This window comes from Stegodyphus dumicola, chromosome 5 (genome assembly GCF_044657685.1).
Source record: "Stegodyphus dumicola isolate Sdum_Otavi_A_Nest chromosome 5, ASM4465768v1".
In the NCBI taxonomy this organism is placed as follows: domain Eukaryota; kingdom Metazoa; phylum Arthropoda; class Arachnida; order Araneae; family Eresidae; genus Stegodyphus; species Stegodyphus dumicola.
The window spans coordinates 208,504,239-208,518,800 of NC_140772.1; the positions used below are offsets into that span (position 1 = coordinate 208,504,239).

Here is a 14,562-nt window from a genome sequence, read left to right on the forward strand (position 1 = left end):
ACCCTGTAAGTTTAGTAAAGAGGTAGCTTTCGTATAGAGATGGTTTTAAGTTTTAGCTATTGCAACAAAAACTCTAAAAATTTAATTTATGGAAAAATATGTGCAGATGTGATAGGAATACATACCATTTGACATATGCAAAAGTAAATGAAATTTTCAAATTCATTCAGAAGATAATTGAAATATATATATATATATATATTGTGTTATATATAAATGAACGAAGTTTTTATACTGACATTTTTCAGTATTTACGGCCTTCAGTTTCGTTGAAAGTTTTGCTTATTCGAGCTCACAAAGGCAAGTCTTACCGCGGGCTCCACTATTTTCTCCATAAAGTTTGATCTCAAAATTTGCATTTTCTTAATTACATATTCATTTCTTTCTAACTTTGTGTGCGATTTCAAATATAACACACTGGTTAACTTTTGACTGAACCCTAAAAAAGAATTTAAAGGCATCTCAGATAAAGCTATTAAATTTTTGCTTCCTTTTTGCACAGCCTATTTCTGTGAACAAGGATTTTCTTCCATGTTATGTTTGAAAATAAATACGGAACAAAAATTAAAGTGGATCCTAATTTACGGCTAAAGCTAAGTGTGATAAGACCAGACATAAAGAAATTGATCTCTCAAACAGACTCAGATTTCCTACTAAATTTTATAATTTAAATTTTGATAAATAAAATGGTAACCAATTTTTAATCTAACATTTTTTATGTGTTCATATTTAATACAAATTGTTAATAAGTTGTGCAAATTGCAAAAAAAAATATTTTAAAATCTTTCTATTGAGAATTTGAAAAATAATCATTGTAAAATATAGTGCTGGTTTTTTAAAGTTTGTTTTATATGATACGCGTTAGTCAAAAGGTTGAGAACCGCTGGCATAGATTATAATAAAATGTGAGTTAATCGACTATTTAATTTAAGTTTAAATTATTGTAAGTATTTTGGTGAATAAGAGACCATTAATAATGGAAAGTCTTGTCATATTTCGAATACTAAACAGTGGGGAGGGTTCAGCATTTCTATCCCCTATAGTGTCAAGAATGAACCTTAATGACTGCTGATTATAAGTATGTTTCTAGGGATTCTTCCTGTAGACATAAAATTATTATTGTTAAATTCTACTTACATTTGTCCTCATCTGTATAATCTTCGTTTCCACAGTTTGGGTATCCATTGCACACGAGGGATTTGTCGATGCAATAATTGCGCATTTCGGAGCACGAGTTGTCTGCCGTGTTGATGCAATAACGGCTCTCCCGACACACAAATTCCTGGCATTTCCCTAGGGAGAAGACAGAGGCATACGTATATTAAACGCTGATGCAACTGAACAATGTTCTCACTTGTTATAACACGTCAGGACGACCACTGCGACGACACGAACGTCATACTTCTATGATTGATTACAGAGCCCGACTTTACCCCATTCGGCGTTAAAGAGGGAAGATCGAACACGCATCGAAAATTAATACTTCCTCTCTTCCGCTTCCTGGCGAATATTTTGGTATTTCGTGTAGCGGAACATAATTAACGTCAAGTCATGAAATATCGATAGAGAATCGTGTCTCTTCAGAAAAGAAATGGTTATATCTATTGAATGTTACGAAATAGACATTCTACGATTTGCTTCACCGTTAAGTTAGGTTCCATAACTTTATTCATTTTAGTTCCCAGTAATTTAATTCAGAATTAATTTACGTCGTGATATTTCTTGATTTAATTCGGCCATGAAAGAGAGAGACAAATTGCTTCCATGCATTTAATTAGTCTAGCGAGAAAATATTAAACAATGGCTTTAGTCAGTGAGTGGAAAAAAATTATTCCACTACAAATCTAGAATAAAAATTATTCCGTTCTTCATTGGAAAATGAATAAAAATATTTTATTTTAATTCTTTCTCTTTTTAGAGACGATAAAGTTTAATTAAGTTTATATCAAATGAAGTACAACATCAGTTGATTTTACTGATCTCTTTCTTTTAAAATAATTTCAATGTCAATAGGGCGTTATTTTAAAACAGCTAAATAATAAAATAAATACACAGTAATAATAAAACATATTCAACAATAGTATAAATCCATATCTACGTATTAATTGCAATACCATGCTTTAAATGAACTGCTGAATATTTAAAGTAATCGGTTTATTTCCAACTTTAATTCTAATTTTAAAATTAAACACACATTTTGCTTTTGAAAGTAACATTAATTGTGTGACAAATACTCTTTTCATTAACCCTTTTGTTCCGTAATCTTAAAATTGACGTTTTTTAGCCCAAATGGGCGTTAGGCCAGAAGGGCTATTAGTCAGAAGGGCTGTTAGTCTGAAAATAGCATTTTACGTCGAAACACTTTAAATATCTGAAATACTTTTAAAATAGTTGCCATTAAATATAATTGCCCTGTTTTATATTAAAAAAAACTACATAATGACTCATCTGCATGAATCTGTGTATGTTTCTCGCATTGTGAAAAAGCAACAGTACTTAGAGTGATCAAGTTTTAAATAACATAGTTCTCCACCCGAACATGAGCCCCCGGAAAATCGAATTTGGAGTTGGTTTTATTGTCTGTTTCATAATCTGTAAAACTCTAACGAATTTTTGATTAAAAGGCTCAAGAATTTCAAAGCGAGCAGTGGTAACACTGTAGGAAGAAAAACATTTTTATTTCTAGCGTACGAAACTGCCTATCGAAAATTATAAAGATATGCAGTTTTTAAATATTTTTTAGCAGAATGTGGCTTTATCCCAAATGCTCTCGAAACATGTATATGTCTGTAAATAAAAAAAATAAAAAAAAAAAAAAAAAAAAAAAAGAGCCCGTTTGGGCGTAGTCTAAAATTTGAAAGCTTTCAGATTTTATTATATATTAACTAAAACTAATCTTAGGAGATAATATAATCAATATTTCTTTAGTAAATAAATTATTATTAACTTACTTTGCAGCAATTGCACAAGTAGTAGAATAACTCGATTTCGCACTAAGTGAATTTAAGATCATACGTATATATATATATATATATATATATATATTGTGTCTATTGGCATATTGGCTAATAACTCATCTGAATCTACTGAATCAGCTGTTAAACTGGAAGAAGAAGCGCATCGAAAAAAACTGAAAGAAGTAAAGCTAAAAAAATATGACATGCTTTTATTGTTATGAGTCATCTACAAATGAAAAGCAATGGTTTATAGTCAATTTTCTAAGAGTTAAAAAAGAAGAACTCAGACTTTTATCTATTTATCTTCTTAAAAAATTCCATGGAAGCAAACGCAACTGCTTATCTGGAGCCTCTCACAGATATGAATTACGGAATTGCGAAAAATGCTATGAATCAAACAATATATAAGTATTAAATTAAAGCTACATTGAGAAAAAAAAAAAAAAAAAAAGGTTACTGTTCTACATCTTCTTTTCTGCTTAGCTGATCGACGAAATTCAAATTGCGTTTTGCATGTCTCGAAAGCATGACTTAAAATATATATTAGATTTACTATATATAGCATTGTTTAAAGATAGGTAGTTTGACACAAAATCGGACTTTTTGTGAAATCCATACAATTTTTTTTGCCATATTTCGATTCTACGACTAAAAGTATGCCTAAATAGTAAATTTTGTAAAATTCGTTTACGGAAAAATTCAAAAATTTATCTTGGCGCATTTTTTTTGTAAAAAACTAATTTTTTGCAGGTGTGCCTAGAATTCAAGATGATGTTACAAATTTTATAGGTTGTAATTCAAATTTTTTTTCGAAAATTTATAAAGATTATTTAAAAGTACAAAGTTTAAAAATAAATCATAAAAAATGGGCGAATTTTATTTGGAATGAACGTAAATTTTGAAATGCGAAAGGAAGAATCAAATAATTTTAATCAAAAAAGAGATATTAAGAAATATATTCCAAATTCTATGAACATTGAGGAGCTAAAATTTTGAGAGCTAATTTCTTAGAAACTACTAATGCGATTTTTACAAAACTTGGCAGTTTGGCATAATTTGAGTCGTAGAATCGAAATGTGGAAAAAAATTGGGTTGTCATTTCAGAAAAAGTTCGATTTTGTGCCAAAATACATACATTAAAACAATGCTATATATAAATCTAATACATATCCTAAGTCGCGCTTTCGAGACATGAAAAACGCAAGTTGAATTTCGTCAATCGGCCCAGTAGCACGAAAGATATAGAGCTGTCCAATTTTTTTTTCTCCAAAATGAAATACAATGAATATTTGCTATCCTTTCAGAAAAGAATTAATTGTCATGTAATCCCAGATTGGAACATCATTTGGAAGCAATCATCTATTTTGTTAGATGATGGTTTCCCAACTAAAATTACGATTTGTATTTCACCTATCTTTTATCCACAGGGTTTTTTGAGAAGGTTCTTGAGGTAATAGACTTTGGTGAGTGTAAGAAAGTTTTGAGCTTCGATACTCACCGAGTTGTTTCTTTATGAACAGAAGACATTATTTTTGACATCATGGAAAGCGGTAACTCCCTTTACATTATAAAAAAACTCATAAAATGAGAAACATAAATAAAAAGCAAGGATGTGTTAAATAAATTCCTTTTATAGGATTCAATTTCAAATTTGTACATTAAATTTAAATCGACTCGAAACGCTAGAGAAAGTTTACGAAGTGCATTAAGGTCAACATTCGATATAAAAAAAGAATAGTAAATAAATTTTGATATTTATACGAAAAAGGTAATTCTAATAAACAAGATCCCTCCGAGACCATTAAAAATAACATTTGTACATACACTTGTTTGTTTTTTTATTAAAAAATGGCACTAAATAAAGAGATACCCATCCATTAAAGAGAACGTCTTTACAATTCCAGATAAAAATGTAAATTATTTTTGATCAAATTAAGGTATTGCAAATTAATTATGACATCGAAGTTTATCAAAATATTGTGATGGTGGTTAAACTAGTCTTCTTTATGACTGTTTTACAGTACTTTTTTTTAAGTATATATAACATTTCGTAAGCAAAGATATACATGATATTATGAAATTATATTAGTTTCTGATAATTTAATCATTCGGTTTTCGAAAGCACAAAGAATTTACGCTTCAGGAAGTTTACTGTACTATTATTCAGCTTTTTATATAGCTGGATTTTATTCCATCTGTCGGTACAGTAAATTAAGCCTTACATATGCTGCATATTCAATGTATCTTTTAAGATGGACTTAATAAAAAATTAGGACTTCAAAACATGATTTTATCAGTGTTTTGCCTTCTACATGTTCTATGTACTGATTTACTTCCGTCAGAGCGTTCAAAGACCTTGTGAGTGTATTTTTAAGCAAGTGAGCTGCCGTAATATGTTTCAGTTCTCTCTATCCGCTGTCCACATCTGTTAAAGAACAAAATAGTTGAAAACTGGTAGTTTAACCAAGGTAAAATTACTTTTTTACATGGGAAATTTTGGGATTTTCAGCAGCTTGAGAGGTGAATATGATTCAATTTTTTAAAAATATTCCAAGAAAGCATTCTTCTCTTAGAAAGATTAATATCCTTAATTAATTAACTAATCAACCAACTCTTGATAGGCTTTAGTGAATTTCTAAATCCTTTTCAAAATGCTTCCCTTTACGATGATGGCATATTTGGGAACAGAAAATGTTCCCCAAGTTCTAAGTCTGAGGAGTAAGGTGAGACATGATTATGTGCATTTTAAGTTTTTCTTTAAAAAAATACTTTGTAGTTAAGTTTTGTGAAACAAGCTTGAAGAATATTGTTGAGGCTTCGAATTCGTAATCGTAGAAAGTTGCATGTAACAGAACAAAAATTCCATTTAATTTTTACCTCCGTAAGCAAGCGATAGTTTAAAAAGCAAATTTAGGTATGTTAGTAAGTTAACTAGTTATCACTTATCAACTAAAAAAGGTAAACTGGTTATCGCTTGTCAACTTTCCTGAGATATCTTGAAAATGTTTGACCTAAAACTTTGTCGACTCGCCGCACGTACCATTATTTACTAATCAACGAAGTTGAGCGGTTCATAGTCGGTTAGAATATCGCATCATAATCGCTTAGAATGTCGTTATTAGCCCAAAGGTATGTTAGCCCAGAAGGGCTATTAGTCTCGAAATTGGACTTTTGCGTCGAATCATTTTGAAAGTCTGAATCACTTTCAGATTTTTGCCACCAAATATTATTACGCTGTGTTATATTAAAAAAATTAAATAATGAAGAATCCGATAAAGTATGTATGGTTTTTTGCACTGTGATCAAACAGCGGTACCTAGAGTCATCGAATTTTGAATAACGTAATCTTAATCTTCCACCGAATATGGGTATCTGGAAGCCCAAATTTGGAATTTGTTTTATTATCTATTTTATATTTTGTGAAACTTAAAAAAATTTTTGATTAACAAACTCAACGATTTCAAAGCGAGCAGTGGCAACTGTACGAAAGAAAAAACATTTCTATCTCCTGCGCGTGAGACTGTGTATCGGAAATTCTAAAGATATGCTCTTTTTAAATTTTGTGATACTGCTATTGAATTGAATTTCATGTGATTTAAGTGCGAAACACATGATATTTAATAAATAAAAGTAACATACAAAACGTTAAAAATGCTCCTTTGGGTGTAATATAATTATATTTTTTTTTGTCTCAGATTAACGTTATTCATAGAATGTTAACTATTCATTGAATTCATAGAATGTTAACTATTCATAGAATGCTAACTAACGTTATTCTACGAATTACCGAAATTCAATAAATAACGTTATTCAATGAATAATGTTATTCATAGAATGTTCATAGTCACTTAGAATGTCGCAGGGGAAGGAACATATGTTAATTGCAAGCTAAAAGAGTTTAGGATGCTAATTAACACACACACAAAAAAAAAAAAAAAAAAAACAGTAAGTTATTGTTAACTGCAGTTTCTTGAGTTTAATCTAACTTTAACAGAGCGTTGTTATTACGGTGGTGGATGCATTAGAAGTTGCAGTGCTTGAGGTTGATCCTGTAGGTACTTTGTCGAAGATAAATTTCAGAATAGGTTTTAATTCGTCTTCAGCAAGATCGGAGTGGAAGTCGAGTTGAACTTCTTCGTTCACTTCCTAATTAATCATCCACACTTTAATTACACTGGTCTGAGTTTGAATGAAATTGTAACCAACGGTATATAGTTTCAATTATTTGTGCTAATTATTGCTTTGAACCTCTTATTTACTAACTACTGAACTGTATTAACTGTAACTGAAGTTATTTTCCTCCAGTATATGCTAATTCTTCAAACTAATGAGCAGCTATTAGTTTGTCATGAAACTCAACAAAACTCTAGTCAGAACTTTAAAACTTTTAAGATGTCCCATTGTCAGTCTATTATGTATTGATCTTGTGGTAACAGTAAAAGTAGAAGAATTTTCAAATTCCTTAATACCCCAGATTTGGGTTACAGAAATGGAAATTTAAGCTTTTCAGCGCAATTTCTGTTACATTTCATTTAAAGAAAGTTAACATGTATAATAATATGAAATGTATGAAATGATATGTAATATATGAAATGTACATTAAAGTAGCTCCTTAAAAGGAAAACCTTAGCTAATACTCTTCTTTCTACAGCTTAAAGGTTTAACCATAACTAACTGATCTTTTAAGAGATAAAAAGAATCGGATTCTTTTATATTGCCATCCATAAAAAAGAACAGACATAAGCTGCTGTGAAATTCAGAAAACATGGTTCTCAGATTTAGAAACCTTTCGCCCACGGCTACAATATCTTCTGCTGGCAGCAATAAAATACAGCATCAACCTTTTATTGATAGTAAAATGCATCGTATTTACACATTCTTAGCGTCAGAAAGTGTACTATTGAAAGAATTCTATTCTTTGTGTTAAAAGTTTACTATAACACAGAAGAATTTTCCACCTACGTGCTTTCTTCAAGACTCTCTTTTTATTTTCCGTTACACAACCACTACTTCTAGAGTTTTATGGATATTATATTACAAATCATCCGAAAACCGAAAACTATACTGAGGCTAGCTCGAGGTTTTATGACTGTGGTTAAGTTGGAATTTTCTTATATATACTTTTAAAAATATTACTCAAACGGAAAACTGTAAATGGCAGGGCGGTAAAAGTACTGTTAGCAGCGATGAAATAACTGTTATATATTAGTTTAAGCATTTTGTTATTATCATAAGGTTGTGCAAATATATGTGCATATTTATTAGTCCAAAGGGGCTTTGTCCCTGAAGGACTATAGTTTTCGTTTTGCCATTTTGCGTTGGTTCACTATAAATATCCGTTTCACTTTTCAAACTGTTGCCACCAAATGTTAGAATCCTGCATTATATTTGAAGAAATTAAATAAGGAAAAATCTGCATAAATGTATGTATATTTCTCGCATTGTGATAAAACAATGGTACATAGAGCCATCGAATTTTGAATGACGTAATCCTACTGTGAATAGGCGCATGTGGAAACCCAAATTTGGAATTTATTTTATTATCGATTTACTATTTTGTAAAACTTTAACGAATTTTTGATTAACAAAGTCAAGGATTTCGAAGCGAGCAATGGTAACGTTGTACAGAAAAAACATTTTTATCTCCAGCGCGCGAGACTGTGTATCGGAAATTCTAAAGATATGCTCAATTTAAAAATATTTTGCGATATTGCTCTTGAACTGAATTTTATGGTTTAAGTGAGAAGAATGTGATATTTAATAAATAAAGGTAACGGACAAAATGTTAAAAAAAGCCCCTTTGGACCTAATTTAAAATCTGAAACCTTTCAGATTTTTATTTTTTATTTAATTATTTATTTTTATTTTTTTATATAAAGTTGTTCTGAAAAGTAAAATTCTGCGCAGTTTTTAATTAACGTTTGGTGTTTTCTTCAGGCATTTTTTCGATACATTTAAAAGCCAGACGAAGGCTGGCTGCATAGCTACAAGTATTTTATAAAATAAACTCCCTTATACAGAGCAGTCTGAAGAAAACTTCCAATAGAATCAAAATTGATCAAAATGACAGTAATAATAGGATAAGAAAATTATCACATGTGTTACTACTCGCTTTAATTTTGCTTTGTTTACATCAAAGTAAAATTAAAGCGAGTAGTTGGATAATGAGTTTTCAAAGCAGTAAGAAATGTCAGACAGCATGAGAAAGTTACACACAAGATATTGGGTCATCCCACAAATAACGTTTTTTTTTCTTTTTTTTTTTCTTTTTTCTTTTTTTTTTCAGTTAAACTAAAAATCAGAGGCGGAAAGAGGGCCTTTCTCAGACATGTTATAAACATTCAACATGCTATAAAAGAAGGTAGTGATTTTACCTTGTTCTTATTCTTAGTTCAGGTGTTGAAGAGGGTGATTCTATTTTAATCGTTATTCTTTCAAATATAAAATGAAAGAGCGTATTCGGCATATTATGCAAAATAAATTCAATTAACAATTATTAACATGAATAATTATGGCTGTATATGAGGATAGGAAAATAAGCATAAGCCTGAGTCTACCCTTAATGAAATTTCGACCCTTAATGTACAGCAAAGACAAGCCTCTGCTGGCCAGAGTTGTACTTTTTGTCGAGGGTGTTTTTCAAATTCTGTTGGAAAAAAAAAATCAGATCTATTGCGGGAAAAGCAAAGGACGAAGGAGAGTATGTTTTAGATTAAAAAAATTCTTTATTTTAACTTTTAAAAATAACGAAGCACAAGGGATGATAGGGAGAATAAGAACGAAAATTAAGTAGAAACAAAAACTATTGATTATATTATTATAATTTCATATGCGAAGCAATCTAACTTAATCAATGGATTCTGTTTCTGATAATTTGTTGTTTGGGATCTGTGTCTGATAACATTTAGTAATATTAAAAAAATTAATGAAAATAAATTTATAAATGAGTCAAAATTATTCTTAAATTAAGCCATATTATAATTTATTAATAACAAATCGCTCTCTGACATTGTGAATCCTTCTGTATATATAGTAAACTTCCTATTTTGCAGAGGCGGATTGACCTGTTTGTGAATTAACCCTGTGTGAAAGTTTGAGTTTGAATTGCTAACTATCAGCATAAAGGAAATCCGTGTACGTGAAATAAAAATAGGATAATATGTTGAATAACAGTAATGACAGTAGATTATATTATAGTATTGGGAGTTGTTTTTATTCACAACAGCATGTAATTCGGACTATTTTTTTATTATTAAGCACCCAGCAATTCATTAGTTTCACATTGATTGCTACCAAGATTTAATATTGCTTTGACTAGAATCATACATCATACCATCAGAGAATCTTCGCAAAAGATTGGGAGGAACACTTACCATGCCTACTCTAGGCCTACCGAGAAATCTCTCATGCTACGATTGGTGTTAATCCAATCCAGATGCTTTATGGAGGACGTTCTAATGGCTCATTGTCCATCTTGAAAACGCCAGGGACTGGTGAAATCCATATTCTTCATGGACAACTAAGTTCAGTGACTGATCACGGGAACAACTAAGATGATGAAGTTACAAAAAGCTACAAAATACGCAGGAATACTGGAAAGAAGTAAGCTTATGCAGTCTACCATAACCAGAAGACTGCTCATAAAGAATTTAAGGAAAGCGAATAGTCTCAGTTACTGATAATGACAACAGAATTTATGCAAGATGGAATGCACCTGCTACGATCATCAAAAAGCATACTGAGTTTAGTAGTGATCATCAAAAAGCATACTGAGTTTAGTTACATATTGAAACATGTTCACACAAACAAAATATGGTAGTTCAAGATTGCTGATTTTTGAGAAATTGAAAAAATTCTAATAATTATTTCACTGAAGGCAGAAGACTAGCCTGATGAAGAGTTTGATCTCACATACCTCGAACCACTTGAGAGAAAAGAACTCGCCCAAATTTTAAGAAAGCAAGTCAGTTTTAAAATCTGGTGTTCCAAAAATCGCCACTTGAAAAACATAACATCAAACTCAAGCCTGAAATCGTACCAAAGAAGCAGATGCGTTACCGAATACCCGAAATTCTAAAAAACAAAGTTGACTAACAAATAGATGAGCTATTATAGCTAAGACTAATTATTGAATCAGAAGGTGAATGTTCGCATCCAATAATTTGTGCGCTGAAGAAAGTCGGAACTCTAAGATTATATGTGGGCTGTGGTTACTCGAACTCGCAAACTGAAATTGATGCCTTTCCTATGAAAAATGCCACAGACCTAATTTATCAAGTGTCAAAGACATATTACATCATTTTAATTGATATTCTTAAAGGAAATTGGGAGTTACAACTAAATCCTGAATTGACTTCATTTGTGACACACCGAGGATAATATGCTTTAAAAGTTTTACTCTTTGGAGAAACGCGGTAGCAATTTTCCAGAGGACTACGAACAAACCTCTCGAAAAACATAGGGTTTTATATTGGTGACGTGACTTCATGACATGATTATATTTTCCAGTGACTGAAATTTGACTGATAATAACTTTTGAAATATTTTGAACATTTTGGCTATTCCATTTGAATAGTTTTTAAGCGATAAATTCCTAGACTTTGACATTTTTACAGTGCCTTGTGATGTGATTCATATTTAGCCATGATTTCGAAAAGTATGACGACTTTAATGTGAATGATTGGTTGTTAATTATTTTGTTTATGTTCTTAAGATAATGTTAAAGATTTATTTTTTAAGGAAACGCTAACTGAATGTTACATCTTTTAATGATAAAGATTATTGAATTTATGTTGAAATAATTCTAATTGAAATTAGTAAGGGCTGATTAAATTAAGTTCGAAAATTTCATGAATATTAGTTTTTGTTTGTTTGTTTCAAGTAATGTTTGCATATGATTTGACAGATATAAATTGAAAAAAATAATCAGGTGTTTTAGGGAGGAAGTGTCATGATATGGTGAACGCCACGCATTCGCACTTCAGTCTAACCGGCGAGTACCGAGTTGGTACAGCCATCAAGGAGGGGATAGCATGAATGATGTTTACGTATGTTACGCTGCAAGCCAGAAGAAACATAGTGTTATTAAATTTATGTAATATACATATGTTCACTTACTAGTACTGCGGACTGTACATAAAGTGCTGTTCTGTACTACGTATGCATGATTATTTAAAGCTTACATCATGTACATATTAATACGCCAAGAAACCACCTTATGCTGAAAGTCTCACAGTATATGTCTATCTGTACTTAGAATAACTGCTTTGAAGCAATTTGCGTTATCTACGAAGTCAATCTAAAATTATTAGCTGCATTTCTGAGGTGCTTGTTTAGGAAATGCAACTATTACTACGGAATAAAAATAGTATTACTTTTATGTACTTATATATTTATTAAATCGTTTAATTCCTTAATAATTGCTGAAAAGATATTTATACAACAGCAGCAACTGGAAAAAGCATAAACTATTTTCCCGAAAAGTAATGGAAAATGTAAAATGTTTAAGGTTGTTTAAATTAAGTCTTTCGTTTTTCGATTTTTAACATATCGGCTGAAATGTCAATGCTGTTTCAGTATTTAGGCGATAAAGCTCGTCTGACCTGCTAAAATTAACATACTAACGAATCTTCAATAGTCGTGGGAGAAACAACAATGAACATTAGCAGTTTTCTTAAGACTGTGGACGGTATAGTTCAACTGTCTCAAGGGCAACCCTGGTTGGCATCCTGCCAAAACACATAGACTCGTCCAAAAGGGGAGGTATTACTTACTGCGACGTGAAAGGTCTCTTCTCCGGAAAGAGCTATGCTGGAGGGAAAGAAAATCCCCATCCGTTCACCCTATTTTGAGAATAATTCGGTCCGAATGGCGCATACATTTTGAACTCATGGTCGCGGATGAGGCTGTCGAACTATAGCAGAATAGGTTTAGCTATGTAAAGTGTATATGGTTTATCTGCTCCGACGTACATGGAAGTCACTTTTTCGAAGAGCATGAAATTTGTGTTTTTACAGTGGCAGTCTTGCAAATGCAAAAGTACTTGCTTTGTTTTATCAAAATTAATAAGCAGTCTACCGATATTTATAGACCAAATAGGCTAAACTGTGCCCACTAGTAGTTTATAAGTAGACCTATATTTGTAGTTTTATAAGTAGACCTTGTATATCAGGACAGGGTCTTTTTTCGAAAAGCTTAAATGATGGTATCAGTTACAGTTCTAAATAGGCGTTAAGAAATTACGTAATGCTACCGTAATATGTAGTAAGATTCTTATTTAGTTTCTGTGTACCTCAAATATAGTTCTGTAGTGGGATCTTATACTGGAGAACGCTATTGGCTAAGTAAATGGGATATTTAGCTGACTTTGGATGAAATTTGTCTCTTTGTGATTATTATACTGGAAGAATTAAAAGCCTTTTCCTCTCGATGCTTATCACATCCACCCAATGACTGAAAGGCTGAGGTACAGCTCATGATGAGGGTATAATTGATTAGTCAAGATTTTCTCTCCATGAAAACCTGATAACACAAAAACAGCGCTTGAACTAAACGCGTTAGACGATGATTTGCCATAAATTTGATCTGGCCGTTGGGTATCTCGTGTTAACTAGTCTCTTTTTAGGTATGAGGAATGAATGATATTTCTTCTATCTACGTTAACGCTTCCAGCTATTATCTAAAAAACTCGGAGTTTTCAGTTCCGGCGAGGCACAACTGACTATTTATTTGATGCACTGCTCTAAAAAACTAAATAACTCTTCCATACAACTAGCGACTGAACTTTAAACCCATTGAACATTGGTCTAATAGTTGGAGCTGGCTTCAAGTTCTAGCGAACAGGCCGACTGCGGGAGAATTTTCTTGGTTTTTCTCATGTGTAACGCGAATATAACCAGTTTACTTTTAAATATCTTTTACAAGAATATACCTTAAATAGAGACTATCTGTTGCGAAATCCTTTAAGTAGGGAGCATCTCGATTATCTGCCAGACAGATAGCCTTCGCATGCTTTTCCGAAATGCAAAATAATCTGATTCAATCTGACAAATAGAAACTGCTGCATGTAGTTAATCAAGAAATGAGACAATAGGGTAAATAATACACTAATAAGTAAGAGTAACAACATAAGTAATAAAACTATAAGTATACAATACAATAATATATTATTGTATCCAGTAGCGAATTTTATTGTATTGCTCATCAATCAAATGTGTCCTCACATCTCCCATATTCGATTTAGGCAGGACATGACCCTAACATACTCAAATGAGGATTAGGAAATCCACTTTATTTTCCGTACATTCTGCTTTCAGTTGATCACCACTTTAAATATTCTAATTTCAGTTGAATGTCTTTGTAAAAATGCGCGAACTGACATTTCACTCACAGCAGACGAGGGCACTGCCTCTGGGTATTGAAACTAGTAATTAGTTTCTAATGATTTCTAATTTATGATTAGGCTTCACCGTTACTGCTTAAAAATGGAATCTTAGTGAATCCAAGAACTGAAATTTATGATATAATAAACTAATTTCTCCTTTAAACAAATGCTTTTGCTCATGCAGATAAATGTTAATAACCTGCAAATGAAAGACACAATCGT

General features: G+C 31.5%; 1 protein-coding gene across 2 annotated transcripts in view; it reads right to left on the bottom strand.

Annotated features, from left to right (window-relative positions):
* LOC118191989 (neuropilin and tolloid-like protein 2) overlaps positions 1-14,562 on the bottom strand; it is a 237,639-nt gene that overhangs the window by 12,656 nt on the left and 210,421 nt on the right. For both annotated transcript variants that reach the window (XM_035362866.2, XM_035362865.2), the window contains exon 8: positions 1,138-1,293. In XM_035362866.2, the coding sequence (XP_035218757.1) occupies positions 1,138-1,293 (156 nt within the window). The remainder of the gene's footprint in view (positions 1-1,137; positions 1,294-14,562) is intronic.